The sequence below is a fragment of the Aristolochia californica genome, unplaced genomic scaffold (genome assembly GCF_029961685.1).
Source record: "Aristolochia californica isolate CCGP_79_NKW_82.1479 unplaced genomic scaffold, dmAriCali1.0.hap1 SCAF_2, whole genome shotgun sequence".
NCBI classification, from domain to species: Eukaryota; Viridiplantae; Streptophyta; class Magnoliopsida; order Piperales; family Aristolochiaceae; genus Aristolochia; species Aristolochia californica.
Window position 1 is genome coordinate 5,247,194 of NW_027181881.1, and position 25,393 is coordinate 5,272,586.

General features: G+C 39.9%; 2 protein-coding genes across 2 annotated transcripts; both read right to left on the reverse strand.

Moving 5' to 3' along the window:
• Positions 1 to 1,267: 1,267 nt before the first annotated feature.
• LOC137955989 (AP-5 complex subunit mu) lies at positions 1,268 to 8,501 on the reverse strand. Its single transcript, XM_068803257.1, has 8 exons — positions 8,352 to 8,501; positions 7,988 to 8,134; positions 5,095 to 5,403; positions 4,346 to 4,638; positions 3,326 to 4,224; positions 2,790 to 2,846; positions 1,548 to 1,595; positions 1,268 to 1,437 (listed from the first exon to the last, which is right to left on the reverse strand). The coding sequence occupies exons 1-8, from the start codon at positions 8,414 to 8,416 to the stop codon at positions 1,360 to 1,362; spliced, it is 1,896 nt and encodes a 631-aa protein (XP_068659358.1). The 5' UTR covers positions 8,417 to 8,501; the 3' UTR covers positions 1,268 to 1,359.
• Positions 8,502 to 9,941: 1,440 nt separating this feature from the next.
• On the reverse strand, positions 9,942 to 24,034 carry LOC137955970 (F-box/LRR-repeat protein 4-like). Its single transcript, XM_068803219.1, has 8 exons — positions 23,577 to 24,034; positions 22,578 to 22,823; positions 14,015 to 14,421; positions 13,338 to 13,523; positions 12,820 to 13,012; positions 12,345 to 12,421; positions 11,114 to 11,264; positions 9,942 to 10,548 (listed from the first exon to the last, which is right to left on the reverse strand). Exons 1-8 carry the CDS (start codon positions 23,886 to 23,888, stop codon positions 10,252 to 10,254), a joined length of 1,869 nt encoding a protein of 622 aa, XP_068659320.1. The 5' UTR covers positions 23,889 to 24,034; the 3' UTR covers positions 9,942 to 10,251.
• Between the last annotated feature and the right edge of the window lie 1,359 nt (positions 24,035 to 25,393).

Below are 25,393 nucleotides of genomic sequence, written 5' to 3' on the forward strand. Positions count from 1 at the left end.
ATAATCTTATTAAGATTAAACTTACATAACAACTCAGGAGTCAGGAGGCAGTAAATTCTGTTGGTCTGAACCAAATAAATTTGCTTCCTTCACTGACCTATCTATCTTTGAAGCCCTCTTTGAGAAGGCGGTGCCGAACAGAGTAGATCTGAACTTCTGATCCCGCCATCTGGTCGAGCCTCTTCAACACCGAAGTCTGATAAAATGGCAAGGTGACTGACTTAACCCCAGGTACAAACAAGATTCTTTTGCGATCTCAGCACCAAGGCCTTGCATGCCAGAGATGAGAATATTAGATGCAAAACTGATCGGCGAGCTGCCGACTGTGAAGATCTTCATCGATGTTCTTCGAGTTTCCGTCCATGGCAGCAAGGAATGTCAGAGGTATTCCAAAGATTGCGAGCGACTTCTATAGCTCTTTTTTTTCTTCACCGCAGCTACCTGCTTCCAATGAAGCGCTCTTGACTGTTGGAGACGAGGGAAGCACTGCCTATCCTATGATCCACAATTCCGCTACAAATCACCATGCACCTGATTAACATCCTGACACGAACTTCCTGGCTGGAACGGCAACACTGAACACTCTTGAGTTCGAAATTTTTGTTGGGTCTGTCGCAGGTTGTCTAACACTGATCCACGTCATAATTCCCTTAGGCTATCTCACTCAACTAAAATTTAAAAATAAATTGCTTCATAGATTTAAAAATAAATATAAATTTAATTAAAAATTATCATTTCTATTAAATTATATGTATTATAATAGAAAAATCGTTATCATCTTTGCAAGTTTTTATTACGAACAGAGGGACAAGGTAAATTTTGTGAGATCATGTTCAAGATCAAGTTTACAGATTTAAGGAAACCCCAGACCTGACCCGCATCCACCATAATTAGAACTTTTGCTGGCACGCAAGTCCCACAAAGCTGGGTTCTTCAGCAATCATACTCTCTAGGTTGTAAGTGGGGCTATCATTTGAATATTACACAAGAAATGTGACCCACCAGACCATCACCACGATCCCCAAGTGCTGGCCCAATTTTGTTAAACTTTGACCAAAGTTCAGAGCAACAAAGGGTCACCAGTGATGCCTTTATATTGCAAAAATAAGAGATTCTTCTTTTCTACTAGGTGCCGTTCTTAACCACTTCATTACAAGGTCCGAATAGATCAGCACAGCCCACAGCTTGAGATAAAAAAAAGGAAAAAAAAAAAGCTACAGTCCTCATCTCATCGCCTGTAAAAAATAACAATGAAAACACCACGACAGACCACTAAAGTATAATTGAAATCAATAAATGGAATAAAGTATAAATCTTCAGTCAAAGTTTTCGCATTTATCTTTATTAAAAGTCGCTTCCTCAACTGGAAAATTTCGGTGACACTGCACAGGGGCATTTCCCTAATGTATTCCATAAAAGATAATCTCCAGACACAGCCTGTTCCAATTATGGCAGACACTAATAAATTAGGCGAGTACTTCTGAAGGTAAATGCAACTTAGGCAACGTTAATAGTAATGCCTCAGGTTCACTAGATTGAAAGCCTACCTGCATTGATAATTCAACAGGAGCCTTCACAGTTGGGTAAATGCCAACCTGCATCACATGTGCGTAAACCAAATTATATTTGATGATAGAGAGCACCACCAATCAGCAAAATCAAAGGCACCAAACCATCACCAGGGTGTGGATGAATCAGGAGAAAATTATAATGTTATGGTTCAAGCCAAAGGAAGCAACTGATAGGAAAATGGAAAAAATAAAAATAAAAAGAAAGAATAAATTCTAGATAATAACTCTTTATTCCTCTACGAGTGATAAATCCAAGCACCGCCCAACAACAGGCCAACGGAAAAGGGCAGAGGGAAAAATATAATTTTATGTCATTTCCCCTAACATTATTCCATGTGTCATCAATAACAAAAAAAAGGGGAATTAAAGATTATGGTCATCAATTTCCTCAATTTATGTACAAAGATAAGATTAATTAGGTCTCAGCATGCATGACAATAGTAATTAAAAAATGGGGTGATTTACAGCTGTTCCATTGCCCTATACATGTTATCAGTCTTTACTGTAATTGTCTCCTTTTACTCTTTTACACTTTCAAACAATCACCAAATTCCAATGAAAATTTTCAGAGAGGCGATCAGTGCAATTTTTTCAATAAACAATCTGAACAAGTGAGGCTTCCCATATAGCATACAGACTAACAGATCTCCAAAATAAAATGTTTATATGATCATGCTGTGGCAGCAAAACGAGTTGTATTTTCCAGAGAAAAATCAATATTTAAGAAAAGGATGCTCAATGAAAATTGTTGATTAATTTCATTTGAAACAGCAAGTTATTCCCAGGGTCCACGTATGGCACCATCTGGCAAGTAGATATTTGATGACAGATCTTAAAAGAAAGTGTACAACAACGAAGGTGCGTGCAACACATCAGAGCCTTCTCTGCACAGAGAGAACTGGAACAGGCTTTATTGAGCAATTTTCAGAATTTTTTTTTAAAAACAAACATGCACTCTCTGTTCTGATGAAAAAGATAGTGCTTTTTGTTCTGCAACTGCTATACTATTCAATTGTACTACATTATACAAACACAATTCTGTTATTACCTATGTGGTACCATGTAAACCACCCCAATGACTAGGGGCGGTTTAGGTATGATTGTGTCAAAAAAACAGTACTAGAACCTATCCTATCAGATTCAATTGCATGACCCAGTTGAAATAATCAATTCAATAGCTAAATGGCATGCTTGCAGAATTGGTTCAGAATTTATTACAGATTTTGGATCAATAGCCATTCCTGAAAGTGTTCCTCCTGCAATCTTAAACGACACCTGCAATGCATGGACAAGAACTCACTTGAAATACATACACACACAAAAAAAAAAAAAAAGGAAAACCAACATCAAACAAGGCATCTGTTTAGAAAAGATAAGCAGCAAGTTCACAGAGAAAAGAACAACTGATAATCCACATATCATGTCTATCCTCCATCTAGACTAATGCTTTCTGCAACTTCACTAAATCATCTCAAAACTACATGATATAACTGAATAAATAAAGCATAAAGTATGTGAACTTCCCATAAGAGAAATTACAATTTCGTATAGTCACCCGTAATTTCATATGATCAATTCCAACTGAGACACAAAAGAAAAAGTTCAACAAACTTCTTGAGAAGGAAATGCATCCAAAAAAAAGAGGTAGATAGAATCAAGCATTGGAACAACAAAATCCCCATCAATATGTTAAATAAAAAAACTAAAAAGAAATCGAGAAAGATGTCCAGGGCAAACAAGGACAGGATACATACTTTGGCATAGTTGTATGCTTGCCAGCAAAATGGCTCTTCTAAATCTACGGAAGCTAGGTCCTTGTTCATTTTTTCCGTTAAAAAATCCTCTATGTTGATCATATTGCTGGAATTTTCAGGTTCAACATCACTATCTTCCTCAAGAACATCCCCTTGGATTGCCCTAGAAGCAGACAGTAATCTCTGAATTGGCCTAGAAGCAAACCTAATTGTTCCAGGAAATGTTGCTTCAATACTTTTCCCCGTGATGCCTCGGCCACTGGGAATGATTTTCCACTCAACAGAGTGCTCTGTAGTTGAAATTGTCCCAATTGAAGGATTTCCATCAAAAAGTACTACTCTCCTCCTGGGAAATGGCATGGTCACAGTACAAAATTCCATGGTTATTGGAGCTTTGTAGCCTTCCATTAAACGTAGCTTGAACAGAAATGCACCCTCATCTTCAGAAACCATGGAAAGTTGATAAAAACCTTTTATAGGAGGTCCAAGGCCACAGAAGGCCTGGTAGCGCATCAACACAAAATTTCCAAGAGGTGGTGAAAACATCAACGCTTGCTTATCCACACCTTGCTCAGGAAGTTGGGTACAAGGATGGAATGATAAAACCTCAATATTAGCTGCATTCAACCCTGTCAAAGGGACGGACACATCAGGCAATCCTTCTACCTCTGCTCGACAATTAACTTGACCTGAAATTGATATTGTATCTGGAATCTCATCCCTATCATACATAGAAGCATACACTATTTCGTGAATTGTGAAAAGTATCCTCTGTTTTCCTCTGTAAAGATATGGTTTCCAAGCAGGTTGTTTGAGGTCAGCAGGAGGCAAGTCTGATAAGGAGAACCCATTTACTTTCATAGCAGAAACATTGGAGTAATTAAGATCCAAAGGTGTCCCTGTGCAAAATCAAATAGACAGGGAAGTATTAACAAGAAGTTTAGAAAATGTTGCACCATACTGCAGAATCTTAGCTACGGAATATTTGAGATGAGAAATACCATAGCAGAAATTACCAACCAAAGGGCATTGAGCTGTTGATAAAGGTTCTAAGCGCATCCTTGTCTATGGGCCTTGAAATGCTCTTTGTTGAATCTAACAGGTTGGATCCTGCAACAGCACTTCCAGAAATGGTGGAAGCTGCAACTGGAGCAGCAACGGGCTTTGCCCTTGCAGAAATGCTTGATATCCCAATGCTGCCAGTTAAGGAATCCAGCAACCCTCCTACCGAAGGAGATGAACCTAAAACCACCTCTGGTTCTACTAATTCCCCCGAAATCATGTCACCCAGAGCATGTGCAACCATTAAAGCCCTATAGAATAAAAAAGTGTGACACTATGTTCAGTACAAAGCACTATATTTTATTCAGCATAGAATCATACAAAGCAAGACTTTCATGAGTTGAACAACAAACTGTAGAGTTCTCTTTCAAACCAAGAGGATATGCCAGGCCCACCACATATGAAATTCTAGAGGATGCATCCACTTTGCAGTCAAAAAGAGAATTTCGCTCCAATACTCTCTATAAGTGTAATTCACTTGGCTTCACGTTCTACAGATGCAAACCTCTATTCATAGAGTACAATGCACACTTGGACAAAAGACTAAGATAGCGTATCAAATAAGAGAACTGTGGATATGAATCAAAATGTATAGACAAACTGTTGATGTCTGGGTAGAACGCAGAAGTATCTCAAATGCCTCTACCAGGATTCTGTTGAAATCATGCAAGATCAAGATAACAACCTTTTCAAGAAACTTACCATACCCTGTGATGCATGGAAGATCAATGAGCAGTGATGAGAGGGACTCTTCTACCCCAATTGAATTTCCACAGTCAGATCTTTCACACATTTTTATATACGCTTTCAGGTGATGAGGCTCAACAAGTGGTAATACAAGAATATAATGGTGAATTTTTTTATGTAAAATGAGTGGCCACAGCAAGTTTGCCCCTTCCTCATCCTTATTGATGCAAACACTGATTACATGGCGTGTAATTGGATCGTCAATCCAGGAATCTGAGCCTTGAACAGATTGAGGAACCCGAATGCCAAAACCACGGGATGAACCATCTCTGAGGATTGACAAAAAGTACAATCTGTTATCATCTCATATGTCTATAATGTCCATTAATGCACTTGAAAAAAAAAAGTTAGAACTCACAGGGAATGCAACAATAAGCAAATGGAGTTAAATAATCCAATAAAAAAATACTAAAAGCTCTATTTGAATTGCTACCAACTTACATTCTGATATTCAAATAATGACTTCATATTGCAGTTATTATTTTTACACAGAGACATTTTAAAAAGTGACTTGTCATTATCCATTTAATTATTTGCAGAGAGTATACAACAAGACATATAAATCAATTCATATTATGTAGTTGAATAAACTAAGGCTTGTTTGATCTCCCATCCTTCTCCATTTATTGCATAATATCCACCAGTATCCAATCCACAAATGAGCTTTTTTATTTTTATATTGAACAATTCTTCACCACCAACCACTTTCAACTTGCACACTATCTCACCAGGTGGAAGGTTGAATTTAGTAAGACGCCATTGAGGGTGAATTTGAGCCAATCAAACATAGTTTCAAGCCAAAAATCTTACCAAAATTTTCATATGGGAATAAATAGTTCATAAAAAACAGTGATAGATAAGTTTTGCTGTTTATAATGCTTTGGAGGTGATTTTTGACTGCTACATCTCCCAAGGGCCCTTTGACTTTTTATTTTTGGAACTTGTGGAAATGTCACTAAAAAATAATGAATAATACACCAAGCATCAGAGAATATCAGCAAGAGGAAGAGAATCTCGTTATACAAGAGCAGGCCAATAAATGCCTTACTTTGCTAGGTCATCAGAAATACTATTATCAGCACGAGGGTTGTCCTGCCAGGAGACATTCTGAGAGCTACAAGAGAATATTATCTCATGAAATATGCACCTGAGCCTCCATGGAGGCTTGGTTTGCTTGCAAACCCAGCCAATAACATGGGTTAAGTCACCGTCAACAATCAGAGAACTAGAAAGGGAATGGGCCAGCAGCCTACAGAGTCAGTTGTGTCAGCAGGACCAGGGTAAGCCAAAAAAGTCTGACCTTCACCATTTCTTAGAATTACCCCAACCCCAGTAATCCCAGGGTTCCCCACGGAGCTCCCATAAAAAAATAGTTTGAGCCATCCCGATGATGGGGGTCCAATGGGTGATTTGAGGATGGGATGGTCCCTGTGGTTGACAACCAGAAGCCAGGTCCTTCTAATCACACTTCTCAATGTAGTGGTCCATTAGCCAATTGCCAGAAGCTTATATGGTAGGTACAATTAGTTCAGCTTATAATGCAATATCAGATTAACTGAATGCCTGTATTTAGAAAACATCCATTTCACAGAGTGCAACAGTGCTGACTGAGATACTTTCTTCTCTTCACAGGAACCAGAGGTGGACTTGGATGGAAGTCACAGGCCCTCCCTTGAATTTTTGGGATTCATTTTAGGGGCTCAAGTAATTTTTAGGAAAAATATTGAAATTCTCCTTGTTGGTTGGACATGCTGCTGGCCACCCCCCCCTGATTATTTGGACTTCTTAAAAGGTGGCCAAGGCAGTTTGGAGAAAAACTATCCTTCTTTTCCTGTTTCCATATTTCTGAAAATTTTCCTTTCCAGACTTTAAAAAAATAGGTTTCATAAATAGAAAGAATGTTTGACAAAGAGACAAACTTTCCCAACATGACAAGAATCAAGAGAGGAGGCTTTATTTTTATGTGCCCCCCTCACAAAAAAATTCTGGATCCATTCACAACAGGAAGGTATGATTGGGGAATTTTTGGGCCAAAGGTTGCAAAAAAATGCAGGCCTGCCCACTTCATTTGGAATTCTACCTCTGGTCAATACAGTAGTTATACAAACATTTCATAAAGAAAAATTCCCGGTAAATATAAGCAGAAGCCACCGATAAATAAAATACAAAGAACTAGAAGGGGCATATTAGCATGGTTGGAGTAAGGAGCTTGATTGACCTTTTTAGGCCAAAACAAAATTAGCTTATTCCAGACATTCCCCACCACTGAAGATGATGAAACTTGATGGAAACATAAATGCCTTCATACTTTATGTTTGGCAACATATTTTCATAATTAACCAAGATGCCTACGAAGGTGCCGTATATAACATACTTATGGCGTTAAAAGAATGAAAAAAAAATCTCAAAGTGACACAAACTGAGTCCCATAGTTTTAGCCTGAAACTTTTAAGTTTCAGATAGAAGCAAAATACGTCTATCAATACTCATTAGTTTGCAGGGAATTTCAGTAAGCTAAAAATATTCAAGCAGAAACATAAGCACTTGGATAAAACCCAGAACCTTTTCCTCCACGAAGCGTCCCCCAAAGTACTCCATCTACATTTTATCTTCCTTACAGACAAGCTAGTTAAGTTCGTTTCACCAAGAATGAGAATCACCGCAAGCAAAATCACGTCAATTGAGTAGATTTGAACTATTGACTGTAGCAGCTCAGAACCTAATTCCTATATTATTTCAGACTTCAATCCAGCAAGACAAACTAAATAATCAACAATTCCAAATTCTCGGACTATCAGAGGAGCAGATAATATTCATTATACGACAACGGTTCAAAACCGCATCAAGCCTTACTTCTCTTTCCTCTCCACAAACGCAGAAACCAATTCGGCATCGGTAGGAAGAAGAGGCAATACAGAGCACTTAAGATTCTCCTCGTTCCGGCTGTCCTTTTCTCTTTCCCAAGCTAAACGCCACCTCTTCTCGACAACCGAAAACCTCCTGCCAAATTTACAAAGATAAGTATTAAATGTTAAACAAACATCAATCAAACTCATCACTCCTTTCAAAAAAAAATTATCTCGAAGTCAAAAAACTGAAAACCTAGATCCAAGGAGCAACGACGCAGACAAGTGAGGAAATCTGGAAATCCGAATAGTCAAAAGACATAAAGTAAAATGATCAGGAAACGAAACCCTAGATTGAGCTTAAATTAAACCTGGAGAAGACGACGGAATGTTGATTGTTGAGGATCCAGATAGCTCTGATGCTGCAACCAGGCATTGCCTCCAGCCTCGTCTGTTCATCCAAGCCGCAGAAGAATTGCGAAGTTGGAAGGACAACTTCAGCGGGTCATCTTATGGCGGCAACTGGCAACTAACTGAAGATATGATAAAACTTCCGAGTCTCTGACCCTCACTTTTAACAGCCATTTTATTATTTTATTATTTTATTTTAAATAAAACCAAAATGCGATTATTAATTATTTGATTATACAAAAATAATTTATTTTTTTATTTATTGAATCTACGGTCAAGATAAAACATAGTATTATCATATTTATGTATACAATAAAAATAATTTGTTTACAATTATTTAATTATTTACATTATTATCCGTTCAAACAAATGAATTGCACAGTTCACATGCATGAAGTTGGACTCCGTCTTCAATGAAGATTCAGGGGGATGGCTTACGCCCCACGCCGGAACCCTGCCTCATAGCTTGTTTTTTATCGTCGATGAACTTCTGAAATTTCGAGTTCAGATCCATCGCCTGCTCTCGGGAACCTCCCTCGTCCTTATCCTTCTTCTTCTGTTTTTCATTAATGTCATCTTTGTCATCTTTGAAACTGACGGACTTCTTCGTTCGACTTCGAGTCCTCCTACGAGTTGCAGCACCGGAAGATTCTACCCTTACGCCCAGCTCCTTCTCCGCATTCACTGGAGGCGCAGCGGCGGCGTCTTTTGTTGGAGCCAGTGACACAGCGACTCCCGCCTGGTTGTTGTTATCGTTTTCCACTGCCACATCTTGCACTACGGCTAGGACCTTCTCCTTCTCCTCCGTCTTCCCCTTCTCGTTGTTCTTGTGGTCATGATGTTCCTTTTCGGCTACCAGTGGGGGTCCTTCTGATTGCATCCCTAGATTAATTTCCTCCGGGAGAACACTCAGTACCGGACCTTCCTTGCTTGACCCATTCTTGCCATTCTCAACCTGAACCAATCCCTCCATAGTGCCGCCCATGGCTCCTTGAACTGGACGCTTGTGATCAATGAAGCGTTTCCATCGTTGGAAAGCCATTCCTGACATAAAAAGGTTAAACAGCCTGCGGCAAATCCCAATCTGCTCGTTCTCGCCATCCCTTCTCTCCATTACCAAGCTTTTTTTTTTTTTTTTTCTGGATTGCTTGATTTTGACAGGGAGAGAAGGAGAGAGGGAGGGAGTAGCACTGTGAGAAGGGGTGGAAGTAGCCATCAGGTACTTATTTCGTACATGATGCTTACTTGCAGAGTTGGATGGCTTGGGAAAGAAGAATAATAAAAGAAGGGGAGGGAAGTAAGAGGTACATTTTAGCATAAATTCCTTCCCCTGCTCGCGGTAAAAGGCTTGATACCCACAATGTCACAAAAATAACCTTATCTATTCCATTCAATAACCGGTATGCATGTAAATCCTTATAAAGATAAAGAATTTTTCTTTTGCATTATTTTATTTACAAGAATTTTATTCCTTCATCATTGTTATACCAATAGCATCATCTCTATTTGGCGCTGCTTTTTCCAAAAAAGTGACAAGCTACACATCTGAATTTTCTGCTTGGAAATTTGTCATTTCTTCTATATAGACATGATCTTGCGACTAAAGAATTCAAAAAAAAAAAAAAAACAGCTAAAAATACCGATGTTACAAGTATAATCTAATTCTCACATGTACAATTGATTCGACTGCACAAACTTAGAAAGAATTGAAACTCTCACACCTTTCTTTTGGTGGAAGTGAAACTGGAGTCTAAGAATGAGACCACTGCAGGAAGCAACTGAAGTCATCTGCAGTCCCCTCACTACAACAACAAGGTCCCATAATGCCAGGGACCAGACTTGACCAAGCACGATCTCAAGCTAAAGATCTATACACAAGAAGGAAAGAACAGATGCCGCTCTTCTCCGTGTTCTGTGGCTGACTTTCCACTTCTCTACAAGGACCCTCTTTATTCTGGGACAACCAGAGATCACCGTCGCAACTCCGGCTGCAGTCACTTTGGGGCAATAAACCATGTGACAAGCCTCAAGCCGGGTGCACCCCTTGACTAGATGTTCTAAGCCACTGTCTGTTATCTGTCGACAATGTGACAGCACAATGTCCTTCAGTGAGGGACATCCTTCGCCCAATTCAGCCAGGGCCATATCCCCTAGATACTGCAACAGATGAAATTCAGCATTAATTAGAAATCAGTCTAACGAAGTAGAATTATGATGGATATGCCATCATTGCTTAAGGTAGACATCTTCCAAGGAAACAAAAATGTCCTAAAAGGGTCTTTGTTTGACATTCCTACATACTATGAAGTGAACGAGCTCGGATATCAGATGGGAAAAACATTCTAAGATAAGTAAAAGAAACTTTTATGTATTAATTAAAAGCTAAGAAGAAAAGCACCCTGCTACTTGTCAAACTACTTTTTTAAAAACCAAAGCTTCTTTTGGACTGAAGTACTGCTAAGAAAGACTCCTCTTGATAATGAGTAATGACTTTAATCAGCCTGTCTTATGTGCAAAAAAGTATAACTGGTAGCTGAATCATGTTTTTCACAAAATTAAGTTGAACCTGAGTGGGTGAGAGTGAACAGATGACAAGTGAAAACAGCAAATCACAACGAAAGACACATTTACCACCATATGAAACCTCACTCAAGTCTTGAACTCAGTGAAACACATGTATGCAGGCATATAAGGCAATGGAAAAGCAGAACGAGAGAGAAACCTGCAGAACACTGACATCCAGGTGGACCAGTTGAGGACAGCCCCTAGCAATGGCAATCAATCCAGCATCACCAATTCTATGACAGCCACTGACATTCAGATGTTGTAAGGAACACCCCTGGCCAATTGCAATTAGGCCATCATCGCCAACCCTAACATTCGCAAGGTGAAAGAAATCACTGAGAAGCAGCACAATAAAGTCCCTCTAAAGAGACTAACTCATAAAAACAGTGACAAAGAAGAAATTGTGAAATACAAAAACCCATTGGAACGCAAATAAGGCATGGCACATATGATATGTAAATTAGTCCCATTAGAGTTATGTAAATATTTATAAGGCAGAAAGAAACACCAGAAGAAATATTTTCAAATGCCCAAGAGATTTCAGAAATTAGAGAACAAATAAACAGAGCATCTGATGAGACTGACGAACACTTTATAAAAATAATTTTGTTCAATAAATTGACTTCAAAACATTTTGAAACATTTTCTATCTACACATTTTTTTAACATTAAAGTCACCTTGATCTATAATGCTCCACTAGATCAGTCTGTGTACTTGAAACCTGTTAGGTTTACCCTTCACATATTTCCATTCTGGTAAAAGACAAACCTTCTCTTGGAATCTTACTACTAACAGAACCCACCATCAGATGCTTTCTACTCATTTTCTAACTAAAATCACTGAGGATTGTAAAGTCAATTTTGGTGCATATAATTTGCTTGGAACAAGAAAAAGTTTCCCTCGGTATTAGATGCCTACTGACCTCCATTCCAGAAGATTCAAGGAGCTATTTACAAGATTATAGGTCCTTTAGTCAAAGACAAAAGACTGTAGAGAACAGTGAAATCTTAAGTAAAAGTACCGGAAAACAAATCTTTTTTTTTATTAGTGACCTCCAATTAAACATAATCTTATCAGAAGGTTGTCATCATCTATAGTTGACCAACTCAAACAGTTAAAAGGTCAAAATGTAGAAGAAAGAACGAATTATCTAAGAAGTATGATTTTAATTTAATCTTCTTATCCAAATCCGCCGAATTCCCTATGCACGACATCATGTGTCAAAACACTTTACAGAATAAGCTCATCAAAGAGAATCAGTAGTTTTCAGCAAAGTAAGCATTCCAGATATTAGTGTCACGATAAAAAACAACACAAGGGCATAAATCATAGGAAAATTATTTGCATTCTCTGCTAAGGAAAAAAAAAAGCTGAAAAAACCTCTCACCTATCGCAAAATCTGAGGCTTAAATCCGTAAGAAGCCTGCAATTCTCCCCCACAGCAATAATACCCTTGTCTCCAATCTGCCCATGACAAAAGCAGTGGAAAAGGTTGATGTGAATTGTTAGACATTTATCTATTAGAGGACAGAAAATTTACTGGTTCGGAGAATCTATACTAGCCAAGATACATATCTAATAACTCAAGAAAGAAAAAAGAAGAATAATATACAATAAACAAAAAAGAACACAGGAATCATTGCTTTCAAGTCCATATCTTAGTTATATTAGTGGTGAAGACATAGATAATCTACATAATATGATGATCACAGTAATATTGTCTTTTCTTGGACTCAAATACTTCAGGAAAATTTGATATCTCCATTGTTAAAACACTCACTTAAAAGAGTGAGTGAGAGAGAGAGAAAGAGAGAGAAAGAGAGAGAGAGAGAGAGAGAGAGAATGTATTCAGAAGAGCTTACATCATAACAACGACGAATATGAAGCTTCTTCAAGTTCTTGCAACCTTCAGCTATGTGACAAATAGCATAATCGCCGATGCTTGAACAATCCACTAGGTGAAGAGCTTGGAGCAATTTACAGCCTCTACCAACTTCTAAAAGTGCATTATTACTTATCCTCTGGCAGTACAACAAAGATAACTCCAAAAGGCCCCTGAGCAAAAGCACACGAATAAAACATTTTGAGAGAGAGAGAGATCAAGTTAAAGGTAGAGTTTAGAAATGTCTAAGGAACAGATAAATGATAAATATGCCAACAAAGATACAGCAGAGTGGAGATAAAAGAAAAAAGCCAATGCACTCAGATAGTGACAAATACCTAATCAATACAAAAGGACCATTCAAAAGTGGAAAAGGAAACTTACGGGCAACAAAGAAACAGCAGAGTGGCGATAGCAGAAAAAAGCCAATGCACCCAGATAGTGACAAATACCTAATCAATACAAAAAGACCATTCAAAAATGGAAAAGGAAACTTACGGGCATGACTTTCCAACAGACTCTAGTCCAATTGTTCCAATGTTGTGGCAACCATTGACTTCAAGATGAGTTAATCCTGTGCAGCCAGTGGAAATTGCCTCAAGACTCTTGTCACTCAAGAAATAGCAATCACTCAAAGTGAGATTCTTAAGCTGCTTGCACCCGCTCCCAATTGCACAAAGGCTCCTGCAATACGTTTGCACCAGTGACAACTCTGTGAGATGGAAAACTTAAGGAAAGAAAAAAAAATTGAAAATTTGAGAACAAATGTCTGATAATAAAACATGCTACTACATTGGACCACCACATTGTACCTACATTATTACCAACTCTGCAAAATATTTATGACACAGATGACAGAATATGCAAATGTGTAGCAGGCTTACAACTTGGAACTTCTACATTGACAATCTTGACTTGATAGACAATTTTTTTACTGACAGAAAAGCAAACCACAAACAACTTTCATCCCAAAACCTCCATTCTCTTCTCAGTTTTTTAGCTCCACGAATTTTTATTTTTGTTTTCAACTTTAGTTTTAGAAATCACTTTTCGTGAATAGAGAACACAACAACTGGTGTTGCTTGATAGTGCAAATACCAGTGACAACTATAGCAATTCACTTCAAAGTTTTTCTAACAGCAATCATACAACAGAAAGCACATATGCCACTTGACCTGTCAGTGAATCTCTGGAAATTATATAGAGCCAATAATTCCAGAGCCAAACAGTACGTGCCCACAGCCTGCAGTGCTTCATCCGTGACATTAATACACTGTAGTTTCAAAGATTGCAAGGATGGGCATCCTTTCGCCACAGCAAGAACCCCTTCATTCTTAACAAATTCTGAATCAAGAGACAATAACCGTAACGATTTGCAATGGAATCCCACTGCTTCCAGAGAGATGTCAGTAATCTTTGCACAAGCAGCAACACTGAGGGCCTTTAATGATTTTCCACATCCAGTTGCCAGTTTAGTTAATCCAGTGTCAGACAAGCCTTCACAAAAACGCAAGTTCAAATCTTCAAGCTGCTTACAGCATTCCCCTATAGCTGCAAGACCTTGATCTCCAACATAGCAACCCTGCAACAAGTAAAATGTGAACAAAATGTTACAACCAATAAACAAGCCAAACTGAGTGAAGAAGCTACTAAGCATTTGAGCCAGCTCAAGTTCCTAAAAAACAAATAGAAGGATCCATCCAAAGGATAAAAGAAAACAAACAAATGAATCACCTTTCAATAACATATCAGCAATTCATTATTTTTTAAACGTCAGGAATCTTTAAGCCTATCACTACTATCAATATTTGGATGGAATACACTGAAAAAAATACTCCATGACTTTTTTTCTGTTTTTTTAAAGGACACAGCCAGTTTTATTTGAAACTCTGACCATATGCCTACAGTTTTTCATGTCTGGTTCGGCAAATTTAGAAGCTAATATCAATTTTATATAAGCTCCTTTTAAATAGAGAGCAAATAAACATGAATAGAATTAAAATGTTTTTTTTTAAATAGTTATGAATTTGTTGCAAGAAAAGAAAAAACTTCAAGGAAGGCCTCCCCTTACAACAAGAGATTGGAGAGAATGACCTAATTTAGCACAAGAATCAGTAGCCAAATTGGCTGATCTAAATACATAAGTTTAGGTAGAAAGAATAGAAGATACAAGATCCATCATGTCAAGAAACAAATGCCAATGACACCAGGATGAGAAAGTGGAGGATGAGCACCACCCAATAACCACCTTGGAGTCACCTTCTACAATGAACAAGCCGCTAAAACGCTCGTGGAAGATGTGGAAGACGGAAAGCTCAATTGTAGTCGAATCTATGATGCCAAGAAGTCCGGAGTAGGAGATAAGAGGGGTGCCCTTAGCACCGAATATCACACCATCAAAACCCGCACTCCTAGGATTACCAAATGCGCTACCATCAAAGTTGAGTTTGAAGTGACCAGCCAGAGAGGGAGTCCACACAGCCAACAGGGGGGCGGGGGCGGGGGGGAGCGGACATTTGAGCGATCGCACGCCAATTTGTGTGCAGCGGTACACGACAAACAATCAAACTCCTTCCCGATGTGCATCCAGGCTGAGATGAGGCTGGTAGCAATGCAAGAGACTTCAGCAATCGTATTGGAGACAATTAAATCTTCAATAATACCTCTCCTTTCAAAGGCATCAAGGAATGTGGGCAACACAGGCTGAAAGAAGAATATTACCCAATCTAGGGAAGCGATCCCTGAGGGGTAGCGGTAAATAGCTCCAAGATCATGGGGGAGAAGTGTTCCATAGGAAGAACTTCACCCTGGGGAGGGAAGAGACGCCAAGCGGTAGCAACCGGGAGGGCGTCGGGGTCCATCCTGTGAGGAGTATGTAGACCTTATCATCAAGGGGCCAAATCATTTGGTCAACCACATTGAGTCCGAATCTTGATTGAGCAAAGGCCATCAATCAAACCACAAACAGAAATAGCTTCCTCATCAGTGAGGTCACGCCTCAAATGGAGATCCCAAGAGCCATTACCCCAACCGTCGGTGACAGAGAGGTCGTAGCAGGTAGTGAACTGTAAAAGAGGGAGGAAGGAGGAGATGAGGGGGTCATCACCCGTCCACCAATCAGTCCAAAAGTTCAGGCTGGAATCATTACCCACAAAGTATAAGATAGCAAAGTGGAAGACTGGAAACAAATGGAACATCACCTTCCAAATGGGGGAGAGATGGCGCTGACTATTATCGGTAATCCATCTAGCGCCAATCAAACGGAGCTTAGAAGTCACCATCGGTTTCTAGGAAGCAACACAAACAGATTTGAGCTTCCAAAACCACTTCAGAAGAAGAGCTGATCCCATTTCTTTGGTGTGTTTGATCCCCAGTCCACCAAGAAATTTCGGCTTACAAACATCCTCCCAACTGACTAAGTGATAATGGAACTCATTACAGGTGTCACACCACAGGAATCTCCTTTTAATCAAGTCAATGCGCCGGCAAAAAGAGGCAAGGCGAGGCAAGGCAAAAATGAGGAAATAATTCGGTATGCCAGCTAAGCAAGAGTTAAGAAGGGTCAATCTGCCAGATTTAGAGAGGAGCCTACCCTTCCAAGTGGATATCCAACACTCGAGTTTCTCAATGAAAGGGGCCCAAAGCCCCATCCAAGGCCTGCAATCGATGAGGGGGAGGTCGAGGTAGGAAGAACGGAGAGTCATGATCAACCCAAAGTGTCTGACTTGTGCTGGAGAAGAGATGGATCAATGTGGAGCCCCAAGAGAGTCCTTTTCTTCCAGTTGATCTTCTTACCCGAAGTAACCTCAAAGAGACCGAGTAAATCCTTGATTCCATGAATCTGATCAAGCCGACGATATGCAGTTGTGGATTCCAAAACCTCCACCAGTGGCCGAAACCCATGCGCTTCATAACATCATCGAGAAGCGCCCAGTTTGCACAGTCAAAGGCCTTTTTGAGGTCAAGCTTGAGGACGAAGCAGGGGCAACCCGGTTTGGAGAGATGATCAATAATTTCATGGACCGCCATGGTGGAGTCCAAAATGTCCCGGCCGTAGATAAAGGCACTCTGGCCCCTGTAGATGATGGTGGGGAGGATAACCTTAAGACGATGAGCCAGAATGCAAACAATGATCTTGTACTGGCTAGAGACAAGGTTAATCAGCCTAAAGTCACTCGAATGCTCAACATTGGCTTTCTTCGTGACCAACACAATAAGGGAAGCTTCGACGCTCTTAAAAGTGATGACACAATTGTAAAAGTTGTGACCATGGAAAGGATATCCGTTTTCAGGGCAGGTTAGCAGTGTCTGCAAAATTCTCCATTATAGCCATCAGGACCCAGGGCCCTATCTCGGGGGAGACCAAGAACAACATCCTCAATCTTGAGATCCAAGAAAGAGAGTTCAATGACAGCAGCCAAGGCAAGAAAGATCAGGGAGAAATGGAGGTGAGGAAGTCGAGGGTAGTGATGGTATTCTTCCCTGAGATCTGTGAAAAAAGTGAGAAGAGCGTTAGTAATAGAGGCCCTATCCGAGGTGACTTCATTATCGATGGACAAAGAAGTGACCCAATTAGTCCTCCAACAGGCTGAGGCAATAGTATGGAAGAATTTTGTATTAGCACCCCCTTCAGCGAACCACTTAAAGTGGGCCTGCTGCTTCCACTACACACGCTCGATGTGAAGAATGGATTGAAATTTATTCTGAAGTGAAATACGATGAGAGAATTCAGTATAGGAAAGACACCTTTGCTCCTCAATCAAGTCAAGGCCAACAATCTGAGACTAGAGAGGATTTTTCAGCAGTGGCAGAAAGGCGACATTTCAAGACCAGGATTTAAGTTTATCTTTGAGACGTTTCAGTTTGCACGGGAAATTCCAACCATCAAAATTGGTGCCCCCGATAACAGTCCATCAAGACTCGATTTGGTTGGCAAATTACTTGTCAAGCAGCCAAGCATTGTCAAACCGAAAAGGAATGGGGCCCCACTTTCCAAATTTAGTGTCAATCTGAATGGACCAGTGATCAGAGCCCGACCGGTTCAAAACCGACCCACAAACATTCTCATGCAGCCTCAGCCAGCGTATAGTGGACGAAATTCTGGTTGTAGGAGGGGATTTGTCGCTGCAGAATCTGATCGCATTGAAGTCGCCAGCGAGAAGCCAAGGGATGGGCCAACAGGGTAGGAGATCAGAAAGTTCACACCAAAAGGAGCTACGCTCACGGTAGCGAGTGGGTCTGTAGACCCCAGATAAAACTAGTACATTTGTCACGCAACTTTATTCCAATGGAGAAGGAACCAATAGCATGGTCCGACACCTCAATAGCGGAGGCATTCCAAAGGAGAAGGATACCCCTGAAAAACCCACAGCATTTACAGCCAACCAATCCAGATTTCAACAGCCCTACAAATCATGAACAACTGAATCCGTTAGGCTTTGACATTTAGTCTCTTGCCGAATTACAATTGAGGGGTGACATTTAGCAAGGAATTTGCGAACAGTAGCGCGCACCCGGGCAAATCCAATTCCACGAATATTCCAAGACATGACAATCATTGTCGCTCCCTATTGTTGACTCCGGAGGTGGGTAAGTCACCTGACAAATATCCTTCGTAGGTCACTCCAATCTTCTTGGCAAGGTCCATCATGCAACCCCACATATCATCGTCATACTTATTGCGCTCAAACTGTAAGGTCATGATGAATTGGTGCACACAGTCGTCCGGCAGGGGGAAAGAAAGACCACCAGAGATTGGGTCAACCAGGAGGGGAGGCAAGCTACTGGATCCTCCCCGAGATAAAATTTTGGGTGGGTTTATCGGCGGTGCTAGTAAGTGGCCAGTGGGGGTCGAGAGCAGGGGTTGTGGGGGGTCTTGCTGAGGTTCATTGGTCAAAAGGTGCCTAGGATGACTTGTAACCGATGACAAGGACTCATCATCAAAGTGGTCAGGCGGAGGGGAGGCAGGGTGGGACGGAGATTGAGTAATAGAGGGATTTGGGTGAGGGATCTATTTGGGTGAGGTGGGGGGTGTTGTCAACAATGGGGTGAGTGTTACTACAGTAAGGAGGGGAGGCAGAGGGCGTACAGACTAAATGGGGGGGGGGGGGGGGGGGGGGGAGTCCAAGTCCATGGGGTGATGGAAACCAATTGCGGAAGGAGAAGTCTCCAGCTTCCAACTGAGACAGGTGTGAGTCCTTGCACGGGATATTTAAGGGCTGGAGAGTTGTGGCAGTTGGGGAGTATAATGGGTTAGAGTTAAAAAAGAGACTGGGGGGGGTGTTAAATTCCGTTGAGTTGGCGAGTTTTCCAGGTGAGGAGCCAGGTGGTGGGGGGAGAGGCAGGGCATTGTTCTGAGGGAGTTTCACTGCCAGCAAGACCTGGCAAGGGGCACAGGACACAGGGTGGCAGGGTCTGAGTCGGGAGGCCTACCAGAGGTGGGAGGTCAAAGTTTGAATTTGAAATAAAGGGAGGTTGTGGCAGTTGCAGGCGGAGTGGCCGAGAGGTGTCAAGGTATTCAGTGGTAGCAATGGGGGGTGGGGGAATCAGTGGGTTGGCTAGGTGTCTTGCTGGATTGGCTGAGTCGCCCCAAGTTGATTGAGCGCGACAAGCATCCTCCCTAATCAGACGGTCGGCGGGCGTCCAAGAGTCGCACTTGAGATCGTTGAAGGCGATATTGATCTAGAAGACATATTGATTATCCACAAGCCTCAGAAAGGACCACCCAAAGTGAATGCATTTTGGGCAAAATCAAGCTTCCTCCTACTAGTAGTGTTATCGTCAAGCCGAACCAGAGAGCCGAAGTGGTTGGCAATAAAAAAGAAGATGTTGTCATCCCATAACTCTGGCGATAGGCCAGAATTTTGGAGCCACTGGCCGAGGCTTCGACCATGCAAGGAGGGATTCCAATCCCGAATGCAAGAGACAAAAGCAATAGTGGAAGCAGAGTAGTCATCCGCCGATCCCCGAGTGATCGAAATGCAACAAGCCATTCGCCAAGGCGCAAATACGAGCAATGCGGGCAGTAATCCAGGTGCAACTAGTGGGCGAACCAGTCTTATCCGTCAGCAGGCAATACCATTGAGATAACGAAAGCAGCAAAAGCCAATTTTTCAATGCTAGTGCGAAGCAAATGAGGAGGGATCATTATAGTTGGTTGGTCTTGGGGAGCAGGAGAAGTCGGGGTGTGTAGGATGGGGGGTGGGCGGAGTGGATGAGGTGGGCGGTGAGGGGAAGTTCGGGGCGGCATGAAGGGGTGGTTCTAGGCTGTGGGTATTGGATTGGTTTGAATGGGGGGGGGGGGGGGGGGGGGGGGGGTGGGGGGGTTCAATACCATGGTGAGGCATGCTTCAGGTTGGTCATCTGCTTACAGTGATCCAGTCCATGTCGTCTTCGTCATAGTCGTCGGTCCTCGGAATGTCACCCAAAATACCAAGCTGAGAGGTCCTAGTCTCTTCGTCGTTGTTGTGGCGGTGAAGTGATGTTGGGGCACTGGTGGTTCTTCCATGGTGGTCGTCTCTGTCTTCCACAACTCGCTGATGAGAAGGCGATCTCGATTGCTCGGCCAGGCTTCGTCCACGAGCATGGGTGGGAGGAAGCCCCAATTGATGCTCGCGGTTGCCACCGCAATTGGGAGGTGATTCCGATCGGCGGGGGTGTCAACTCTCGTCTCTCGTCTCTCGTCGCTCATCTCTCATCTCTCATCTCATCTCATCTCACTATTTTTATAGAATTAAAATGTTTTGAAAGAAAAGGTTACAAGAAAAGGACAAAGGCAAGACAAGGGCATTATATATAAAATTTGAATCCATTAGAGACGTCCAACAAGAGAGGCACCAGTGTTAGGTTCAACTTAAAAAGGATCAAAGGCGGAGATGGATGTCATCAAACAGGTAGTCAGTCAAACAAGACAATGAATTTTAACTCTTTAAAAAAAAAAGTGCATTTATTAAGAGCCCATTGAAAAAAATGGAATTTTAACACATTGAAAAATACTAGTATGGTAGAACTCTCAAAAGCCTCTAAAGGGATCACATTTGACCATCCAGTTAGCATTTAAATCTGGCCTGGGTATAAGTTTCTCATCCAACTCAAATCTACATAAAGCTTGACAAGTCTGGATATGAAATCAGATATCAACATATTATATAGAAACTAAGCATAGAAACAGTTTTGACATGCTAACAAATTCTTAGCAGAGTCAGGAGACCATATCTCTTAGAAAGAACCATGATGCTCTACAGCAGCCGAGCATATCTTTTGTGTCTCCGCCCAATTTTAGATGAAAACATGGGAAACTCAAGGACTGCTGTTGAGCCACAAAGATCATGGTATGCAAATTTTTCTGTTCTCCTTTACCTAGTAGGACGTAACTAATCTAAACCTTCTGGATCCGCCCACAGTAAATTAGGTTCAATGAGATCAGATACTGCCACATCCACACACCTTTTAGACCCATCCTGGCATATAGGAACAACCAGCTACATCAAGTGATTCATATCAAACGAAAAGAAAGTTGATTTCTAACATATTTCGTTCAGTCAAGCATTGAGATTTATCCCATACCTCTAGTTTGCCCCAACTCCTTCAGAACAAAAAATATAACCTATATGTTAGACACTTGTCAGAAAATTTTATAAGCTTGCAAAATGGTGCATCTCTTGCTTCATGTTGATGCACTCAGTGATGTTGACCGCCATCACAAAGAGTGTTTCACTGAAACAAGCTTTATACTATTGATACTTGACAGCGAAGCACCAAATTCAAGAACCAAGGCTTGTTCAAATACCATCTTGTTGTAAGGAAGAGAAAAACAGGAGGTGATGATTACACTAATAATTGGAACGGGAATATTCCTTTGAAATATTTGCTATAAACTCAAAAGCAAAGATAGATAATTAGGGGCCATTTCATATCTTTCAACAAAACATACTAAATTTGAAGAAAGGAAGAACAAAACACTTTCGCACATGCATCATGAAGAAATCTAAAGATCGTTGCATGACATTGCACATTGGAGGAGTTCAGTCAGAGAGGAAGCAAATGAAGAAAAACAGTCTCTACCAAAAGTGTGGATTTAGAGGAAGTTAAAGAGTGAGTTTAGTTTTGCTTCTGCAGGTGTTCACTAGTGTGTACTTAATGTTTGTTTGTTGTGCTCTCTTTCCGCTAATTGATCAACATTTACACCACAAAACTAATATGAAACTGTTTAGCAGAAAAAACTTGGCTTAAGTCTTTCTTTCCTTCTCCTTTTTCATGGTGTTTTTTGACCTTTTTTCTTTATACAATGAAAAAGACTGTTCTTTGACCTGATGATTGAGACAAAATTTCAATTAAGTTAGCATCTACATATTCCAAAATATAGCTCTTTTTTAAGCCAACACACAGGAACAACGGAGTGGAACATTTGCAACTTGTGTAGATTATTTTTATAGGATGAATTGCTGATTTTAATTTTACTCATAAACTATGAAAGTAAAAAGAAAGATAAAAAATTTCTAAATACAGAATACCCATAAAAAGTAAATAGATGTAGGCACTCATCATCAGCTAACATATACCAGTCTGGGTCAAAGAAGTTGGACATTGCTAACAGCAAAAAACATCATTACATAACCTCTAAATTGAAATCTGCCCAAGGTCATGTAAAAAAAAGTAGGATATTAACAGCAAATTAGCATTTAAAAGTAATCTTGTCCACCACACAGGGGCTCATGAAATGTTTCAGGATGAATGTACCTGCAAGTCTAAGGATTTCAATGCTACACAGTTTACAGCAATGGATATCAATCCAGCACTGGTTACATTAGAGCACCAGATCAAGCTTAGCTTTTCCAGTCTAGTACAGCCCTTAGCAAGAACAGTCAGACCATCATCAGATAAACTAGTTGATTCTAAGCTGCTTCCACTAGATCCGGTTTTTCCAACTGATAGAGGAAGCTTTGAAGAAGAGCACTTAACTTCACTGGCCCGAGATTTTTTCCTCTGCAGAGAAAATTGATGAGTTCCTTCTAGATATGCAAGATATAATGCAAAAGAAACAAAAGTATTTAGACTTTTTTCTCAGACAAACAGTTTGATAGGTTATGTCAATCTATTTCAGAATTTGAATTTAAGAGGAAAATTCAAGAATAAATACAATTCTTAAACCATTGCTGAAACTGCACCAGAACTGTTCATCTTGAGAGTTGCCTTTTTTTCCCGATTAAGAAGCCTTTCTTCAGCATCATAACCAATTGAAGATTTTCCAGATGATTTGATGTAGGCAACAATGTTCCAGAGATCATATTAACGAACAAACAGTTTCTCTCACTAAGCTAATGTCCACAATGTACAATCCATTACCGCGTGATTTTTTTTTTCTCTTATATCTTGAGTTCTTGAATTAGAATTTTAGTGTCTCACTTTTCCAATTGCATGCCGTGGCCGTAATTTAGCATCGACGGATTGAGACGAAGCTCCGCGAGTGCCCTGCAGAAGGAAAAACTTCCAGATAGTGGGAACTCGCAGCAGCATCCAGGGTTGTAATAATAGTGGCGATCACATTCATCGTTTTCTATTTTTTCTTCCCAACCATTTACTGTAAAACGAACCTTAATTATGTGTAAGAAAGCAATCGACTACAACAGTATGAGATCGCAGAACGTTATTCCCTCTCTCCTCTTCTTTCTCTCCCAAAAAAGGAATTGAGATTTGGCAATGCGCGTTGGAGGAAGAAAAAGAAAGAAATAAACTTACACGGACATTGGAGCGTTGAAGACGCTGTCGAGGGGAGAGTCCCGGGGGGAAAAGTGACGAAACGGTGAGCCTCTCGTCGATGTAAACGTTCCGAACCTCTTCAAAAAGCCGGAGCATCAAGGCCATGTACTTGTCAGGACAACCGGAGGCACCGATGCGGACCGTGCGGCGGGAGGCTCGCTCGAGCTTGAGCCAGCGCTTACAAACAAGAGAGATTGCATCACAGGAGGACTTGGAGGCGTCCAGCCGCAGGAAGATATCGGAGAGGAGCTCGTCGGGGAGGACTGTATTGATCAGATCACAGCCTCTCATAGCCTGTCCAGTGCAATTATACCAGGAGAATTTTGGGGAAAGAGAGAAGGGAAACGATGCGTGAATCGCGACGGGGCGAGGGGGGCGGGTTCGACTTCGATCTATCTATTTGTACTGTTGGAGCGTCGGCTCCTCCGCGGTGGAAGAAGATGGGAAATTTGTATTTTTGCACGACGTCAACGAGTCGACCTCTTTTGTAATGACAGCGGGGGTGGCGTGGAGTCGAGAGATAAACGCCAGAATTTGATCGAAAGCGAAAGTGAATTATTTGATGTGTTAGTTTTTGTAACGTTAGTTTGCACAAAGTACGGTGTAAAGTATAGACTATTTTTTATTAATAAAATATTATGATATATTTAATTTTTATATTTTTTTAATTCTTTTTTGTTAATAAACTAAAACATAGATTTTAACTTGTGATAAACTAATAAATAATTAAGATTATGTATTTAATTAAATATATAACAATAAAATAATTAAATAGATACTTAATTTTTAATATCAAAATAGTTAATCAAATCGTTATTTTGTAATATCTAAATTCTCACTCCTAAATTAGTAATTAAATATAATATTAACTATCATTAATTTATAAAAAAAATATATTTTATTATATAAAATTAGTATATTAACTCTTATAAGATAGTTGTACTTAAGTTTTTTATTAATAAACTAAGATAGATTTTAACTTGTCATAAATTTATAAATAATTAAAAAATTAAGTTAAGGTTAATTAATTAAATAATAATACAAGAACAAAAAAGTTAAAAAAACACTTATCTTTATAATATTAAAATAGTTAATCAAATTGTTATTTTTGTAGTGTCTAAATGCTCGCTCTTAAACTAGTAATCAAATATAATAGAATTATTGTCCAATGTGCTATGTAAATAGCATAATAATAAAAATAAAATAACACAAGTATAATTCATTCAAATATTTAATATAAAAAATCTACAATTTTCCATGTTAAATACAACCTAAAATGTTCATTTTCATTAAAAAGATAACAATCAATAATTTTGCCACTTCTGACTTGCTAATCACTATCTTCATTTTTATTTACATTGTTACCCTGATAATCTTCTCCACCAAAAACATCACTTGAATCATCATCTTCATCTTCAAATAAATCAATATAATTCTCTCTACATTTATAATTATACAATATACAGTAAACAATCACAATTTTTACTTGGACATCAAAAATAAAAAGAGGAGCATCTATTACCAATATCATATAAAACCAACCGATAGAAAAAGCAACAGAATGGGAGAAAAAAATAATGCTCTCTATTACCAATAAAATACCTAAAATAATATTAACATATGGATACTTTCCCTAAAAGAGGATAGAGACTAATTTCCGTATGGAGCAATATTATAAGTCCAACTTCCAATTTGGTAAAGCATGTAAAGTAAAATCTGGGGAACATTTAACCCCAGATAGGAAGCAAAGTCACAAATAGTTTGCTACGATGAGAAAAAATCGCTTTTATGGTACT